General features: G+C 44.2%; 1 protein-coding gene across 1 annotated transcript; it reads left to right on the top strand.

The window, feature by feature from the left end:
• The first annotated feature begins 4,392 nt into the window (after window positions 1–4,392).
• Window positions 4,393–16,755, top strand: umodl1 (uromodulin-like 1). Its single transcript, XM_056594828.1, has 17 exons — window positions 4,393–4,440; window positions 7,848–8,090; window positions 8,672–8,833; window positions 8,984–9,093; window positions 9,301–9,487; window positions 10,588–10,728; window positions 11,098–11,306; window positions 11,395–11,839; window positions 12,183–12,295; window positions 12,489–12,702; window positions 12,873–13,010; window positions 13,433–13,680; window positions 13,828–13,979; window positions 14,102–14,338; window positions 14,479–14,638; window positions 15,786–15,870; window positions 16,234–16,755. Exons 1-17 carry the CDS (start codon window positions 4,395–4,397, stop codon window positions 16,419–16,421), a joined length of 3,078 nt encoding a protein of 1,025 aa, XP_056450803.1. The 5' UTR covers window positions 4,393–4,394; the 3' UTR covers window positions 16,422–16,755.
• The last annotated feature ends 682 nt before the right edge of the window (window positions 16,756–17,437 follow it).

The raw sequence follows: 17,437 nt of genomic DNA on the forward strand, positions 1-17,437 counted from the left end.
TTGTTGCCGTTTGCGACTCCCCGAGCTCAATATAGAATAGTATATAATATAATTGTATTGTATTGTATATATAATATCACAGCCAAAAGCTCTGTGCGCCTCCGGATGGCCGTAGCACTGGGAGGGCTACGGGAGGGTTTAGCAGGGTTTGTTTACCTACGTTGCTATGGTTACCAGTCTTGTGTGTTCCAACGGTTTATTAGGTATCTAAATCGCTGTCTATTCAATGCTTCATTCACTGCCTCCTCCGTGGTCATTACAATATTATGAATAGACTGCGTGGAGAAAGTTAATGCTGTTACTGTAGTCGATAAAGTCTACAAATTCAACCCCCGACTAGTTGAAGGATTTCGGGTGGCTAGTTTATGATGCTAATAACATGAAAAAGTTTTTTACATTTTGTAAGGAAGCCCCATTGGCAATGGCAGGATCCTCAGTTTATAACGGGGAACCCTAATCTGAAAAGCGATGCTGTGGTGAAACACATCGAGTTCACTAGGCATTCTCGCTGTCCAGATTTCTATTTAAAACGCACCAAGCCCAATAACCCTGGGACGTTGGAAGCTGAAATTGGTGCCGTTTTGTGTAGCGTAAATGTAATCTTGTCTATTTATTTGTCTTAATTTTACTTCAGTAAATTGGTGCTGTTGGTGTGTGCAATTTCTGCATGCTAATAAATGTTCTAAAGAAAAACCTATTGTGCCCCCATTTTCTTCCCTGTGCTCCTAATTTTTTTAACTTAGGGGCACGAGTGCTCCTGAAAAAAAAAAGTTAGTGTAGAGCCCTGTGTGGGACTTAAAATGTTATTCTCCAAAATGAACTATGGCTATATATTATGATCCTCAAACCTTTGAATATTATTTTAGAAAGAATTCTTTCTGCATGAACCTTGATTAATTCAAAGCGTTAACACACTTCCATGACTGGTACACCTTATCAATGCATGTGAAATCAATTGGTATCAACGAAAAAAAACATGATGCCTTTAGAAAAAGTGAAAGATGAAATCACCCATCATACATACCATCATATTCTGCATTCATTTTTTTTATATATATATATGTGGAAATTGCGTTGAATGAGAGATACAATTTCGCACGTTGAGCACACAGTTGTGTGACTCGTTTATTGAGTTAGAGAAAACAGGAAGTGAAAACGTGCTGCAAGTAAACAAATCCCGCATCGGGCTCTGACGTCAAGAGACGCTCGTAATCCTTAAAGGGACAGCGACCCCTGAACCACCAAGACGGTAAACGACATGCCTTCCACTTCCACGGTGGAAAGAACAACACATAACAAAATGCTGTAGGTGAATTATGTTACACTCACTGCCCTCCCCTTTCTCTTTCCAAAGTTATCAAAGCCCGCCCTGGGCCCCTGTTCGATATTTGGTTGGAAACGTTTTAGGTTTACTGGCAACGTGTCTCCGATGGTGATCCGAAGAACCTCCAGGGGGTCCCCCAGAGGGCTGCTGGCCTCGGCCTTCACGCAGACCCCATCGTCTACCTGAGTGGCATGTTCATCGTACCCGCCAGGGTACTTCGTCCTGAGAACGAGCGGTGACGGCGATGTGTCGGAAATACTGTTGTGGACGGACGTATCCGTCCCCGTCAATGCCGATTTGACGACGTACTGATCGCAGCCGTGCAGCTCCAGCGTCGGTGAGAACACTGGAACGGTGCTGTCCATGGACAACGATCGACACAGGAGGCTTTCAATGAACGGCCCGCTTCGGTCGATGGTCTGGCTGTGTTCACCCGGCTGACCTTGATAAGCACTTCGGCCGTGGTAAACGGGATCCTCGTCTTTAATGCCCATCTCGCAGCCGGGTTGGGACCTAATATACTGGACTTACATGTCGCTGAAAGACACAGAGGATGAGAGCTGCGGCCTGATCATGGTGGACAGTGAACTGTTGCCCTTCAATGTGGAACTGTATGGAAAGACGGGCTTGCGCTCGGCATCGTCAATTGTTCCTGTTGCCTTTGAATTGACAGGTTGAGGATTGTGATGCGTGGGAGGCTGAGGCGCTTCTTGCTGAGTGGATCCTTGTCTGACTGTCGGTCTCATCCTCCTCTGATAAGGAATGCCTCTTTCTGGAGACACAATAGGACACATGAGGCCTTGTGGACGCGATGTTGGACAGGAAGGGGATTCCTAAGCTGTAGCCCAGCTCCTGTATGGCCGCCAGGCTTCCCATGTCCACCAAGAGCGAGGAGGAACATGTAGTTCAGCACTTTCTCAAAGGCATCCGCTTCACAGATATCCAGGTGGACCACCTTCGGGGCATCCGCTTCTGTCCGTGTGAACAGAGACTGGAAATACTCACTGCTGGCTGCCAGGACACTCCGGTGGGCCTGGTACCTCTGGTCCCCCACCACCAGCACCGTGTCACACATCTGGCCGCTCAGGCGCTGCTCGTTGAGCATCCCCAACACAGAAGGCCCGTGGAGGAGGTTGTTGTAATGCACTAGGGTAGCCATCATCTCCTGCTCGAAAACAAACCCACAGCATGACCGTGCAATGCATAAATGGTGATCGGAGTAAAGTAGCAATGTAATCAAGTGTGCGAGAGCATTTTAAATCGATATATTCGATCTGCTTTCTACTTTCAGAATCGCTTGTGGGAAAGACCAATAGGGGCCGTTTCTCAGTGAAATATCACAAGAAAGCTGGGAGATGTCCAATTTACGACTAGCATGTACCGGCGTACATTCCTCTCGGAATTATCGTAATTCCGAGAGGAATTACGATATTTCCCCACTTGCAACTCGGAAGGCTGGTGTCCGAGGCATCTTGAACACACCATTAGGCATACAACTAGCAAACAGACAGTGCTAAAACGTGCATTCATTGAGTGAAAACATCACTGAGTTGCCAGTTATTTCGTCCGTGTAAGCAATAGTCCCTGATATAGAAACGGAGACATTATCGCCAGTTACATTTTTGTGGCGGAGCACCTATGAGACGTGGCCGAATTCTTGATGCTATTTGACTTCATTCAACTAATGGCGCGTCGGCTATGAAACATGTAGGCAACACAGGTCTAGATCATCGATTGTATCTTAAAAGACAATACACTGGGACACAACGAAGGCTTAAAGTGTTTCTGCCAAACAATGTTTGACATGAGAAAAAAAGTTGTATCAGAAATGCTTTCCAATGAACGCTAATCCCCAAATAAAAAACAGCATTCAAAGCTGTGAGATAGCAGGCATGAACTATATTCACTCCGAGCATGGATAAGCGCATTCGCAGGCTATACTGGGAATAGGGCAGTAGCTGGTGGTTATCACCAGAATCTCTCATCGAGTTACGTCAGGAAAACATTTCTAACAACAACTATGCAAGAACTATGTATAGATAACTAATTAACTCGCTCAAGTAAGTTGTGGCTGCCTTAACTTACCCTCTTGGACTATTTCTGTTCCCACTGAGCATTAAAGCCAAGACTATGGATATAATTCTGTAGAAAACGCGTTGGTCGTGATTCCATCTGTTGTTTTGATCAATAAAGTATCCGAATGGTAAAGTTGATCCATGCTCCATGCACATCGAGTTCCGGGTAGCGAGACCCACTCATAGTACGGTAACACTTTAGGGTCAAACCGTTAAACAGTACAGCTATCTACATCCCCCTTCTTTAGCTGTGGCTAATGAACACGGGAAACATAAAAACACACTTCTGCACTAACAGCCGTTTTATAAGTGAAGTGTAAACATGATCTGGTTCACTTAACTTTAACTGAGTGCCCCACAACTATATGCATTGTCAACACAATAATACATTATGCAAAAGTCAAATAACAAAGCATTATTTCTGACATTATGGATTCAATAAACTTCAGCAGTTAGCTCTGTTCATGTATTTTCCTTTTGGCCTAGAAGCTCTGCCGGACCTAGTGAAATACATAGAATTGGCAACTTGAACTGGGTTTTTGGCCGGCGGTACGACACGTTGCTCGGATCCCACGCCTTGCTGGGATACATTGATGGGAGACTTTTCTGGATTTCGTTGTCTGTGACTGTTCTGCTGGTGTTTGTTCAGTTCCTTCAGTCCTTTGTGTTTTGTCCATGTCGGGGTCAAGTGTGTAACCTGTTGTGTTCAATTCGTCAGTGTCTGTGGTGCTGTTTGGAGGCTGTGGATGTGGCGTCGATATTCCTTCCCTTCAGAATCCACAACATATAATCGTGGCTCATCACACCTCCGCTTCACTACTCCAACTTTATCATGTCCCCTTTGTGTTTGGAGTCTCACCACCTGGTCTGGTTCCAGAGGGCGTAGTAGTTTGCTGCTCTTGTCGTAATAGTGTTTTTGTTTCCGGCGCTTCTTTGTTAATTGTGCTTTGATGCTGGACGGGGTACTTGCAGCTGGTTTTAGAAATTGTTTGCAGATGGGCAGAATGGTCCGAGTGCGACGGGACTACAGCCTTTGTGCAGGTGAGCCCAAGATGTCTCGGGGCATGTTTCGTGTTCCAAGCAGATTCAGGTAGAAGTCTGTCCCGTCCCTCTCTGTGGTCTCTAACAGATTCTTTGTACTCCTTACGGCCCTCTCACTGAGTCCATTGGACTGAGGACACTCTGGACTGCTCGTCACATTGTGGAAATCTCAAGATCGGGCGAAGTCATGGAAGGCCTGGCTGGTATACTGTGTTCCATTATGAGTACAGCTTCTGTGGTATGCCGTGGACTGAGAAGTGACGCTTTAGGTTATTGATGACAGTCAATGATGACAGGCTGCTGAGCCGGTCAATTTCAAACCAGCCAGAATATGAATCAACAAGCACCATTTAATGGTGATTCTTCCATTCAAACATGTCTGTGGTGACAAGAGACCAGGGCAGGTCTGGGACTGTGTGCAGTTTTAGCGGCTCTTTTTGCTGGTGAGGCCTCAGGCTGTTACAGACGTCGCATGCCATAACGACAGCCTGAATGTCCTCATTTAAAGATGGCCAGAAAACACTTTCCCTTGCACTTCTCTTGGTGGATTCAACTCCTGGGTGACCCATGTGTAGCACCTTCAGGTATTCCGAATGCAGGGCAGTAGGCACGGCCACTCTGTTTCCTTTCATGATGACCCTGTCTTCAACGGTGAGTTCATCACGGAAACTGAAGAATGGTCTCACCTCTGTAGGTAGGTACGCTGCATGGATGTCTTGGCCACCCCCGTTGAATGAAACAGGTGAGTTTCTGCAGCACCGTGTCTTCAGCAGTGTATTGACGGAGTTCTTCAAGACGCCGTGGGGATATTAGTTGAACTGTCATCATCTCAAACTCTGGCCACTCTGCCCTCTTGGGGCTGGCGTTGCACCTCGGTGCACGGGAAAGGTTGTCAGCTTTGTAGATGTGCTTTCCTTTTTTGTAGGTGAGGGTCAGGTCGAACTTTTGCAACTGTAGCATCATGCGTTGCAGGCGGGCTGGGAAGGTGTGAAATGGCTTGTTGTGAATGGTGACCAAGGGCTGGTGGTCAGTCTCAATCACAACCGGCTTGCTGTAGATGTAGTCATAGAATTTGTAGCAGGCGAAGACCACTGCTAGAAGTTCCTTTTCGATTTGCGCGTATCTCTTCTCCGTCTTGGTCAGTGTGCGAGACGTGTATGCCACGGGATTCTCCTCTTGGAGGCAGGCAGCCCATAAACCAATATGTGATGCACCGCAGGTGTGTGTCACTGGTTGCCTCACATCATAGTAATGGAGTACAGGTGGCCTGCTACTGCTTTTTTACATTTTGCTGCATATTCTCCTACCCCAATTAGGTTAATCGACTTAGCCTAGTAATTGAAAAAAATAAAATTTCTCACAGTTTTCACTTTGTTTATTAGGGAATTGTTTTGTTAATCTAACCATCTGATTGCACTTTCCAAAAAGCTGCCCACGTAGCTTCTATGTCTATGCCCATCTATGTCGCATGCCCCCTTACGTGTGACATTGCTCTTGGAGAGATACCCTATAACCTATAGCCTATAATAACCAATAGCCTATGATAAGAAAATATATTTCCTAATGAAATTATTTATTTACAAGAAGTATATTGTCTTATAGCTAATTCAGATTTGTTTTTGTACACATTGTATATTCAATTATATATTTATTCTTTATATGTAACCAGTACGCCCCACCTCCCTCCCTCCCTACCTCCCTCAGCATGCTCAATTACATAATCAGCTTGATACACCTGGCTGACTGTTTGACTGAAGCAAAACTAATTGAACCCATTTTCACACCATGAAAGAAGAAGAATAAGCATAACCAGCCAAGGCTGAAACGCTGTCGAGCAAATTAGTACATCATATAGGCTCTTCACGTTAAGCTATGATATCTTTTTTTGCAAAACAAGAGTTCATTTGTCTGTTGTTTTCTCTTGGCCAGCACAATTCTGAAAAAAAATATTCTTATCTCAAAAGGCTGTTATTAGTATAATTAAGGAAAAAGGTTGCTTCAATGTCGTTTGAAAACCCAACATTTCCGAAAAAATGTTTTGATTACTTTATATTTTTCCCACCTCCCCTTTACTTGACAATTAACTGTCTACACATGCTGAGAGTTTACAGTGCTGCCATGGTGACCGCGGTGGGTATCAATGGTATCAATTCACGGGGGACCGGGACTCGAAAACATGTTGACTCATGCTGACACTTCCATTATTAATGTCTAATTAACGTCAAATAATAACTTGCTTTCAACTATTGAAAACCTTCGCTTGTCACAAAAAGAAATTCATGGATTTCCTAACCCATGCTGTCTAACGAAAACTCCATGTTACATGCAAGGATGTCAAAAGAACCCAAATGTTCAAAACCAGCTTGAACTAGACTAAACCCGGCCATGTCAGAATTTGAAGTATAACATATTTTGTCATAAACTGCTTACTTGCAGCATGTCAGAGCTAACAATGTCGCATGTACAACTCCCCGTGGGCCATCAGCCCGCTGTGCTGCTGTGGTAATTGTGGTTCACCTGGGGGCCTTCGAATCAGCTAGGGGAGGGGTGGGAGTGGGATCAGAGAGGACCTGAGAAGGTGAATACGCCCTGAATCGTTCTCCACCATCTTAGTGAGGAAAACACAGGTACGATGTGGTGGCTGAATACATAGTGGGGGAATGGGTCTTTATCAGAAAATGAGCTGGATACACTCTATGTGGATTGCTGGGGCCCTTGTGGCCCTCGCGAGGGGACACCACACTATGATGGAAGGTAGGCCTCTGTTGAGATTGCTTAGGTTGATGTTGTTGAGAAAAATGTTGTATAGTATGTGGGAGATTTGTATTCGGACAATGCTTTGTCTTAGTCACAAGTTTTACTCGATGATGAAAATGACAGATAGATGGCTACGTATGGGTAAGTATGGATCACGCTATAGGCCTACTTACAGAGCGTCAGAGATAAAAACAAACCATGAACCTACCGAATGCATTTTAGAATGTAAAATGCATTTTAGAACGTAAAACTTATGGGTACATTTCTTGACCATTAATTAACATTAGTTAATGTAGTAGTGATAATTGCTTTATAGCATTAGTAAATGGGTTAGGGTAAGGGCTAGTGGGTTAGGCTGGGGTTAAACCTAATGCTATAAAATGAAGTATGAATAAATACAGAAGTTATATGAACCCCATCACCTTACATAATGTGAACACCATGAGTAAACATAAATACTATAAGAATACCATAAGTAAACTAATTACTAGACCATAAGTGGTTGTTAATTAACTGTTAATGAACTGTTAATGTGTGATTCATGTAACCTTGGTGTCAGTTGAGACCTTTTGGAATTCAACAACTTAACATCTGTTTCCATGAGAAACTGAACAACGAAACACCTTCTCTTTGCTTTTCTGTAATTGTAGGAAAAGACTTATGGAATACAGGGTACCATCTCTGCACCTTCAATGAGACCAGGAAGGAGAGTAGGTTGGTATATCATGCGGTCCCTTACATCGTGCAAAGACACTGCGGGGGCTGGCTGCCATGGCGGATGTGTAACGTCACTCTTTACAAGATGACCTCGTGGCCGGAGTACAGAGAGGTCGTCCGAGAGGTCACCAGATGCTGCCATGGTTTCGTACACATGGGTCACTACTGTGTGCTGCGTGAGTCGTTGTCTGTTAGCATTGACGCTACTAAAACCACTTTCCTCTTGACGTTTCATATTTACTGTAGGCCTATGTGGTAGACCCTTTTATCCAAAGTGACTTGAGGTGAATTCAGAGATATGAAATGTTTACGTGCTCGTGGTTGCCTATTAGGTATATATACGTATGGTACCTCAGTACATTTTAATATTTCTTCACACCTTTACAATGTCAAAGAGTAGTAGACAACACAGCATAATCCTGAAGTTCCAGCCAGGCTCATGATTAAAACCCCTACTACATAGTAGATGATGACCTATTGTATTCATTTTTAAATAGTGGGCTAGGGTTATTTACCTTCATATCCACAGGCTATCAATAAAAATCCTTGATCAAGATGTCTCACCCTACCTGCCTTAATAACATGCATCTCAAGTCGCCTTGGATTAAAGGGTCTGCTAAATAAATAAATAAATACCCAGTAAATACTACTTATAACTAATAATGTCATATATTTCTTTGGAGCCATCTGCTAACAAGACTTCAGTGTATATGTACATACATAAAGGTCTTATAGTGAGTTATATCTCGTCATTCAGCACTCAACAGAACCAGGGAGTTCACTACCAAGCCGGGATTCTGCCCGACCGCATCTGAAAAGTCACATGACGGCTGCCAAACCTGTGTTTGGGACATCGACTGCCCAGGTTGGCAGAAATGCTGCCAAACGTTGAATCGTTCCCGATGTGTCGACCCTGCCAGTAAGTAGTTATTCAGTGATAATTAGTTTTTTAACATGGTTCTTATCTTGTAATCTTCTTTTGTTGGAGGCCCAATCACTTGTTTTCTTGTTTGAGTGATGTGTGTTAAAAGCAAGGTGTAATCTTTTTCAGTGTTTACACATTACGTAGCCAACGGAGGATGGAGGCTCAATGTGACGGTGACAGTGAAGACGGATTACGATGTCATGATGGCCTTGGATAAAGGACTTCTTAACCACACACAATTGTTGCACACCATGGTATGGTAGTATTGAATGCAGAAAATGGGATTCAGTAGTTTAAAGAATGTCCTTATATTTTGATGCATTTCATAATTTTGAATTTTTCGAAGGAAGCGACCTACTACGAAAGTATACTTTATGTCATTGATTCTCTGAATCTTTTTCTTTAATTGAACTCATTTCAATTTCTTCCATCTGTGTTGTGCATGTCTGTACCCCTGCTAGGTGAGCGGGGCGCTGAACTCCTCAGATATTTCGGTCCAGTATCTCAGCTCGTGTCCAGTGGTTCCTTACAGGACAGCTACGTCTCTGATAATTGGCTGTGATGCCACACTCTCCCTGGACGTCACCACGGCCAAATTGCATAAACTCCTCAGGGACATATCAGAGGTGTCCTCTGTAACAGTGGAAGGTAAGGATAATCTCATGGTCAGAAAGATTACCATGAAGAACTAAAAGCACTCTCTTGTCTCTCGGAGATGGCCACTGGTGCAATAAGTGAATGCATACTATAGGTATACTATATACCAAGCTAAAATGTCATTTATTTATTCAAGACACAAAATAAAATGTAACCTCTATGGGCCAGGAGGAATCTCATCATTGAGCAGACTTGTTCTGGAAAGTATGTGGATCATGAATCATCCCACATACTTGTGAGCAATCGGCCTCCATTCTAGCGCGATCCTTTACAGCAAAATACAAAAGCAGAGACAAATATGCAGACATCATCCACCTTCAGAAAGTAAACAGTGTAAGCTGTTCCAGTCATATGTATCCTAAATTGACACAGTTACATGCTTAATGATTGTGAGTGTCTAACAGTCTAGCTGTTTGGTTGCTCCTGTGTGTGGAGGATTGTGATTCATGATGTTTTCCAAAACTCAGTGTTCAGGATGTGTGAGTCAGTAAACCGCCATAGTTTCCCTCCCCCGATACTTATTTTTGACGGTCATCTGTGGGTCGCTTCCTGCATCGCTGGAAAAGCTATCACCACCACACACACCCACTCACACACATGAATCGAACAAGAATTTGAATCCATTTTGTTAGAAATATAATATTTAAATGGTACAATCTAAATGTGAAAGTAATTAACTGCATGCAACTGTGACCCCTCAATCGGAAAAACAATGTGTCTAAGGCACCATCAGTGATTCCTTACAATAAGGATACAAACAGACTTCAATCCAAACCACCATACCACCATTTAAACAACAGCTTTAATTATCATCAATCAATTCATATTTTGGGAACCATTTCAAGGTAATGCCACATGGGTAATACAGTGGTGTAATCTTAAATATCTTAAATATACCTAAATATTCACCACAATATTTGATGCAAAATTGCTTTTAGTGAATTCAACATATACCCAAAGTGCACACCCAGCCTTTCAGTTCAGTATACCTTATTATTCCGCACGACTATACTGCTACAGCATATACCTGTGCCTCATAAACCTACTCATTACTGCACAAGCACACAATGTGTCTTCATTTGTCAACACAGACGTGGATGAGTGTGCGCACACTGCTCTCCGTAATTGCTCCCCTCACACCGAGTGTAACAACACCGTGGCCTCCTACCACTGCTCCTGTCGCCACGGCTACACAGACGTTCTTCCCCAAAATGCTGGTGCATCGTGTGAAGGTGTGTTGGCGAGGGGCAGCTCTCTCTGTGAATGGGCGGACATGATTTATTGTATGTGTGTTCGTGTGTCGGTGTGTCCGTTCGCGATACAGTGAGAGGATGAGACTATTAATAGTTGTGTCAGAGTGACTCAGAGATAATTTCTGTCTCAGCAGCGGGGTATTGTAACGAGGATAGGGATACATAAACTCCAATATCAAACAGTGTATAGATATTCAGTGCATGATATGTACCTTACACAGGGACATAAGTGCATTGCCTCTTTCCTCTGAGCACTACAACCTTTTTTTTTTTACATTGGGCATTGAATGTGTTTGCATTTGACCTACAGAGGACGACCTTGACATCGCCCATCTTTTTGATTTCCAGTTTACCAGACCCCCACCAATGCAACCCCCTGTATCAATGGACTAACTGGATCCACAAGCCGAAACCCCTCTGCCACCCCTGGACCCACCGTGGACCCACCCTGCTGGTCGGCTTCAGCACCGACCACCCTGCAGACAAACGCCACTTCTAACACAAGCACCCCACCGCCTGAGGAGATGTCCACATGTGGTATGAAGTACACATCACCCGTCTCCTGTAAATGTTGAGAAAGGAAACAGGAATGTGCAACTACAAGTCATTTTACCAGAACCGTTGTTTAACTTGAATTGTACTTAGTCATATTCTTCTTCTTCTTCTTCTTCTTCTTCTTCTTCTTCTTCTTCTTCTTCTTCTTCTTCTTCTTCTTCTTCTTCTTCTTCTTCTTCTTCTTCTTCTTCTTCTTCTTCTTCTTCTTCTTCTTCTTCTTCTTCTTCTTCTTCTTCTTCTTCTTCTTCTTCTTCTTCCCACAACCACCAACCAGCTCCTCCCAAACTCACCCAACTGTCTTCATCCCACATCACGGGAACATCCTTCTGCCTGTCCTGGTCTGGCCTGACACAGAGCAACCAGACAAGCTATTTAGTTGATCTGAGAGAGGGGACAGAGTTCATCATTCACCTGGTGACCAATGAGACCAAGGTGAACATGACAGATCTGGATCCTGGGGTGCTCTACAGTGTCACCATCACCCCCTGTGCATGTGATGCCCAAGGGGAGAGTCAACTATTGAATGTGAAGACGGGTAAGTCAATTACGGGCTGATTGCTCTATAACAGGTATTCCTAACCTGTTTACACTCAAGGCCCCCTTCCCAGTGTCAAAAGTGTTTCAGGCCTGTAGCCGAAGACTGCAATACTATATTCCCGAAGCTAACCATGGCTCAATTCTATGATGCATTTTATCAGAGAAATAATGTATGCGGTAGCCTTTGGGCCCACTAGGTAGTTGTATCGCACATGTGTACGATGCAACTCGCACACTCTTAAGGTATTTTTTTACAATAGATTGGTTTTGGATAACATTGTGACCATTGTGCATATTTATACGTAATAATACAATTACTTTGAACTTTGTCTTTTCTTCAGCTGCTCAGAACCTTAAGGCCACTGCAAAAGTGACAAATGTGAACTTCACTGATGACTTCCTAAACTCAAGCAGTCAGGCTTACTTCAATTTCTCTAAGGGTATTAAAGAAGAGGTATGTTGGTCCCTCATTACCATCTCCATAGCCACATAGTTTAGAGTTACACAGGCATGATTACAAAACATACTATTCTTCTTCTTTTTTTTCTGTAATGACTTGCCATTATTAACCTGTGCTGTGTCCTTCTATTCCTATTCCGTCCATCTATCCACCATCCATCCATCTGTCCCTCCCTTTTTACCGACAGATATACAAGTCTCTCTCTTCAGAGCTCAAAGAACTGGTTGACTCTGGGAAGGTGAGAATCGAGATCACCAGCCTGTCACAGGGCAGCGTGGTTGTCCACTTCTCCGTCGTCTACGACGCGAGCGTCACCGAGCTCAACGTGACCTCTGCAGCGTTGGGCTCCCTGTTAAACAGCACCAGATACAGTGTGGACGAACACAGCACAAGTGTATCTGGTATGTATCTCTCACTGCATGGTCCAGGAGAGGATAGTTGGGCTGTTTTGACTCCCCAGACAAATACAAGGTTTTATGTTCAAAGCCCAACAGTCCGCAGACTCCATCTAGGCATCCTTGAGCAAGATGAAGTGCATTTCAAATGTCATTTTATTTTGTCATTCCTATAGATGTTGATGAATGTGCTTCGGGGCTGAACGACTGTTCCCAAAATGCCACATGCAATAACACCTGGGGCTCCTACACATGTGTTTGTAATGATGGCTTTGAAGATATGGACTCTGATTGGCCAGGACGAGTCTGTGGAGGTATGTGGTCCGGAAGACCCTATGTTCATTGGTAGAATTGTAGAGAAATAACATAATAATAAGAAAAGTGTCTAGATGTTTGTTGGATGTTCTCTAATGCTTACTATTTCACCTTGTTCTCTCTGTAGATACCACTACCTCTTCCTTAGCCCCGTCCACCACTGTACCTGTCATTACCCCTTCCTTAGCCCCGTCCACCACTGTACCTGCCACTACCTCTACCTTAGCCCAACCCACCACTGTACCTGCCACTACCACTTCCTCAGCCCAACCCACCACTCAACCTGCCACTACCTCTTCCTTAGCCCAACCGACCACTATACTTCCTACTGCCACTTCCATAGCCCTGCCCAGCACTGTACCTGTCACTACCTCTCCATTAGCCCCGCCCACCACTGAACCTGCCACTTCCTCTTCCTTAGCCCCGCCCATCACTGTACCCATTAACTACACATTCATGGGCATTCCCAACATTAATAAAGGGCTTCCATCCATCTCGGTGGAATGCAGCCCAAAGGCCATCATGGTGACGGTAGCCAAGGATTTTCTGCAGACCAAACAAATCAGTTTGCCGTCACTCCACCTCGGTCAGGTGTCCAACCTCCCACTCGACCTCAACGATACCCACGTGCGCCTGACCGCGGCATGGAACGACACCAACCGGTTCAGCGTCAGTGTGGTTTAACTTTTTTAAGCAATCTCAATATTGCCTTACTCAATGAACAGCTTCTTTTGTTGTATCTTTGTTGCACTTTGTTGTATCTTTTTTGAAAAAATATACAATGAAAATGATTCAAAATGTGGGTTTTTTATGTAGAACGACTCCTACCTCACAGCCAAGGTGACCCTATTCAACAGCCCGGAGCCATTGCTGAACGGCACCAAGGGCATCGTGCACACACTGGAGGTGCCCATCCTCTGCGCCTACAGGAAGAGCGTCTTCATCTCCGCAAACTTTGGTGACATGGGGTAGAGTCTCAATATAGACAAATCGAATAGCATTGTTGTTTTGTTTTTTATTCTTTGTGGAGCTGTTTATCTGTAGGGGTAACTTGGTGTGCTGCAAACGTTGAACTTTCTACTATTTCCAGATACAACATGAACATAGACCCTATATCGGCCTCGGGCTCCTTCAAAGTGATCATTCAGTTGCTGAACGGCACATCTGCCCTGCCGCACAACTACACTTTGTCCCCTGACGAGGAGGTGGTGGTGAAGGTCTCCATGAACACCTCCGCTGAGGAGATGAGGCTGATCATCAGCAAGTGCTGGGCCACCCCCACCAGGAATATTGGGGACAACCCCAGCTACATTTTCCTGAACAGGGGGTAGGTGTCTGGGTAATAGCTCTGCTGTTACCCAGTTGCAGGTTTGGGAGAGTACCTGGAGATTGTGCTGGGGGCTATCGCTTGTAAAAAACGACGTTGCAGTGTATACGTTTTGTTGTTTATGATTTTTTTGTGTCCAGCTGTCCTCTGACCGACTCCTACACTGCAATCATAAGCAACGGGAACTCAAGCTCGTCCTCGTTGTCGGTGCGGATCTTCTCCCTCGTAGAGTTGGATGTGGTCTACCTCAAGTGCCAAGCCAACATCCGTGTGGAGATGGGATCGGCGACATGTGTACCTGTGAGGACTTTCACTCTTCACTAGGGCTGTAACGATACGCGTATCGAAACCGAAATCGCGATACTCAAAGCCACGAACCTGTGGATGAGTGTGCGCACACCCTAACCCTAACCCTCAAAGCCACGAAAGCGCGATACGCCCTTTTTAACCCTCCGGTCAAATTGTCCAATTGAAATTTGCTAATAATTTGTCTAAATAATATTCTGCTGACACCGCCCCCTCTTATCGATGCCGTAAGTATGCGACGAGATGCCCTCTCTGTGATGACAGCTCTCCGTGGCTACGGAGGATTGCATTTCTCCACAGCCATCGAAGTCCTCATATGCGATATGAATGACATTTATCCAGAGTGGGCAAAGCGCGAAAATCGCCTGTGTGATCCCTTTCTCTATTGTTTTGTGTGATATGACCGGCAGTTGGTCTGCTTATAGGTCGGAATGAAGCGGCCACCGATTATTGACAGGCTGGGTGCTTTATTCTACCGGACTCGTTCTCTTCTTCACTAGACACACGCTACCGCTCGCTCTCCTCAATCGTCCACTCACTCGCTGACGTCACTCACACACACACACACACACACACATACGCACACTGCCATTCTCGCGCACACACATACGCTACTCGTAACACTATGCCTCGTTATTGCGACGTTCATGTTAGACGTTCATGTTTTTCCCATCTATTGAAAGTTAGGCTATTAACCATGTTGCATTCTATACGGCCTGATTATGTCATTATTTAAGCTACATAGCCTAATAAGAAGCGCTAATAGGATATTTGACTAAACCACCAAACTAGTTGAGGGTTTTTGCCTACCTGCAAGCATCCTCCAACTGCAATCTTTGGTTATTTATTTATTAATTTAGCTATACTGTAATAGTATTCTTTCTGTTCAAATCTGTTCAGTGTTCCAAATTATTTGTTATTAAATGTTACATTCAGTTAATTGTTACACAAGTGTTGTTGAACTAAAATGCTTTTTAAATGTAAAAAAATTGTGGGATGTATCGAACCGTGGGTCAAAAATCGTGATACAAACCGAATCGTGAGTTGGTGTATCGTTACAGCCCTACTGTTCACTGATGATGTGCTGCTTTTCCCCCTGCCGACTTGAAAGCCAGTCAACCAATCAAATGTGTTCTTTCAGGACTGCAGCATGAGTAAGGCCCGCCTTGCCAGAACAGTTGATTCCCTTGTCGGCTCCAATGGGGCTTTGATACGAGAGCATGAGTGTGAGTGGTTTCCCTCTTTCTCTCCCAAAATAATGATAAGCTAGAACATGTTTGCAGTAGATACGTTTGCTCGTCCATATAATGTATATTGAACCGACACTAGAGCGACTTCACCAATTTTAGTTAAGTTTGCGTTTTAAGGAATTTATGATGACTCATATATCCGAGTTGTGTATTCAAAGTGTCTGGGTTTATTGGCTTAATGGAATACTAGCTAGAGCTATCCCTCAGTTAAGTGATACACAACGCATTATTTGTATCACTATCATCATTGCGTAGTGTACATCTAGTCGGTTATTTGAGCAGCTTGTTTCCCAGGCAGGATCTGTGTGATCTGTGACTTGTCCTGAATGAAATTCACAGATAGCCTTGAGACGGAAAGCGATATACTCCAAGTCGTGGGCTTCAGCTTTCTTGGAATATGCATAATGGTGATCTTTCTGGCGGGTTTCACCTGCATCGTCTTCTACCAAAGAAACCGTATCGGCCACTACAACTTCAACATCAAACCCAAGCAGGACGACTTCACCTTCAATGTCTTCAATACGTAGGGATTCAATGAGGGTGGCATTGTGTCCCTTAGGCTTGTCATAAGCAGGTACATTAATGATTTCGTTTCATTGTATAAATGTTTTAAAGCCACATCACGCAATGAATTGTCATTGATTCACGCTGTAGCGTATACATCATAGTGTATATTATGTTTTAAAAGCTATCCAAAGTCTGTCGCATTCAGTTCAACAATTGCCAGGGAAAAATGTAGGCAAAGATACGATGTAACGCACTTTCTCTCAATATTTTTCTACATAGACGAAAATAGTTACTCTTTTTTTATGTCCTCTACTTGCAATGCATAGATGATTGAGTGTATGATGAAGATAAAGTTGGCTGTAATAATTCATCTCAAGTGGTTTTGTGTTATGCTGTATCCACACACTTGAGGGTGCTAGTGTAGCAGTTTTCAAAGAACTAAACAGATAACAAGATGGCTGCCTGCATGTGAGGGACCGAGATCCTCTCCTCGGTCAGGTCCACATCAGGTCAGGCGATTATCAGATGCTTGGTGATAAGAAACATAAGCCATTCGCAAACGAGGCATCCGGAACACCTGCTGGCCACATAATAACCATCATGCTTTTTTAAGGCATTTATGGAGCACACCCAATGCACATTGTTGTCATTAGACACATGATAACCAAAATGTTTCCCGGATTAAATACCTCCACGTGTTCAGAGTGCAGAGGTAAAGCCGACGCCTGGTGTGCTACATGACAAACACAAGAGGACGGTTCTCTTGAGGATGGTGTTCCCTGGAGACGGTGATGAATGAATAATTCTTCGGGAGGCTGGTGGCTAGTAGGCACGTAACCATCTGGGAAGCTATAACTAAACCCCCTTTCTGATTAGCCCATTCTGCCGCCTGAGATCCGCTGCCGGGTTGCCATGACATCCGTGGCTGCGCGCAGGCTCGGTGTGCCCTGGAGGGATCGAGGGAGGCGTAGAAGGAGAGTGATGAAATATAAAGGTGCGAACACACCAAGCGCGTTACTCGCGTACGACGCGTATA

The sequence above is a fragment of the Gadus chalcogrammus genome, chromosome 7 (genome assembly GCF_026213295.1).
Source record: "Gadus chalcogrammus isolate NIFS_2021 chromosome 7, NIFS_Gcha_1.0, whole genome shotgun sequence".
Classification (NCBI taxonomy): domain Eukaryota; kingdom Metazoa; phylum Chordata; class Actinopteri; order Gadiformes; family Gadidae; genus Gadus; species Gadus chalcogrammus.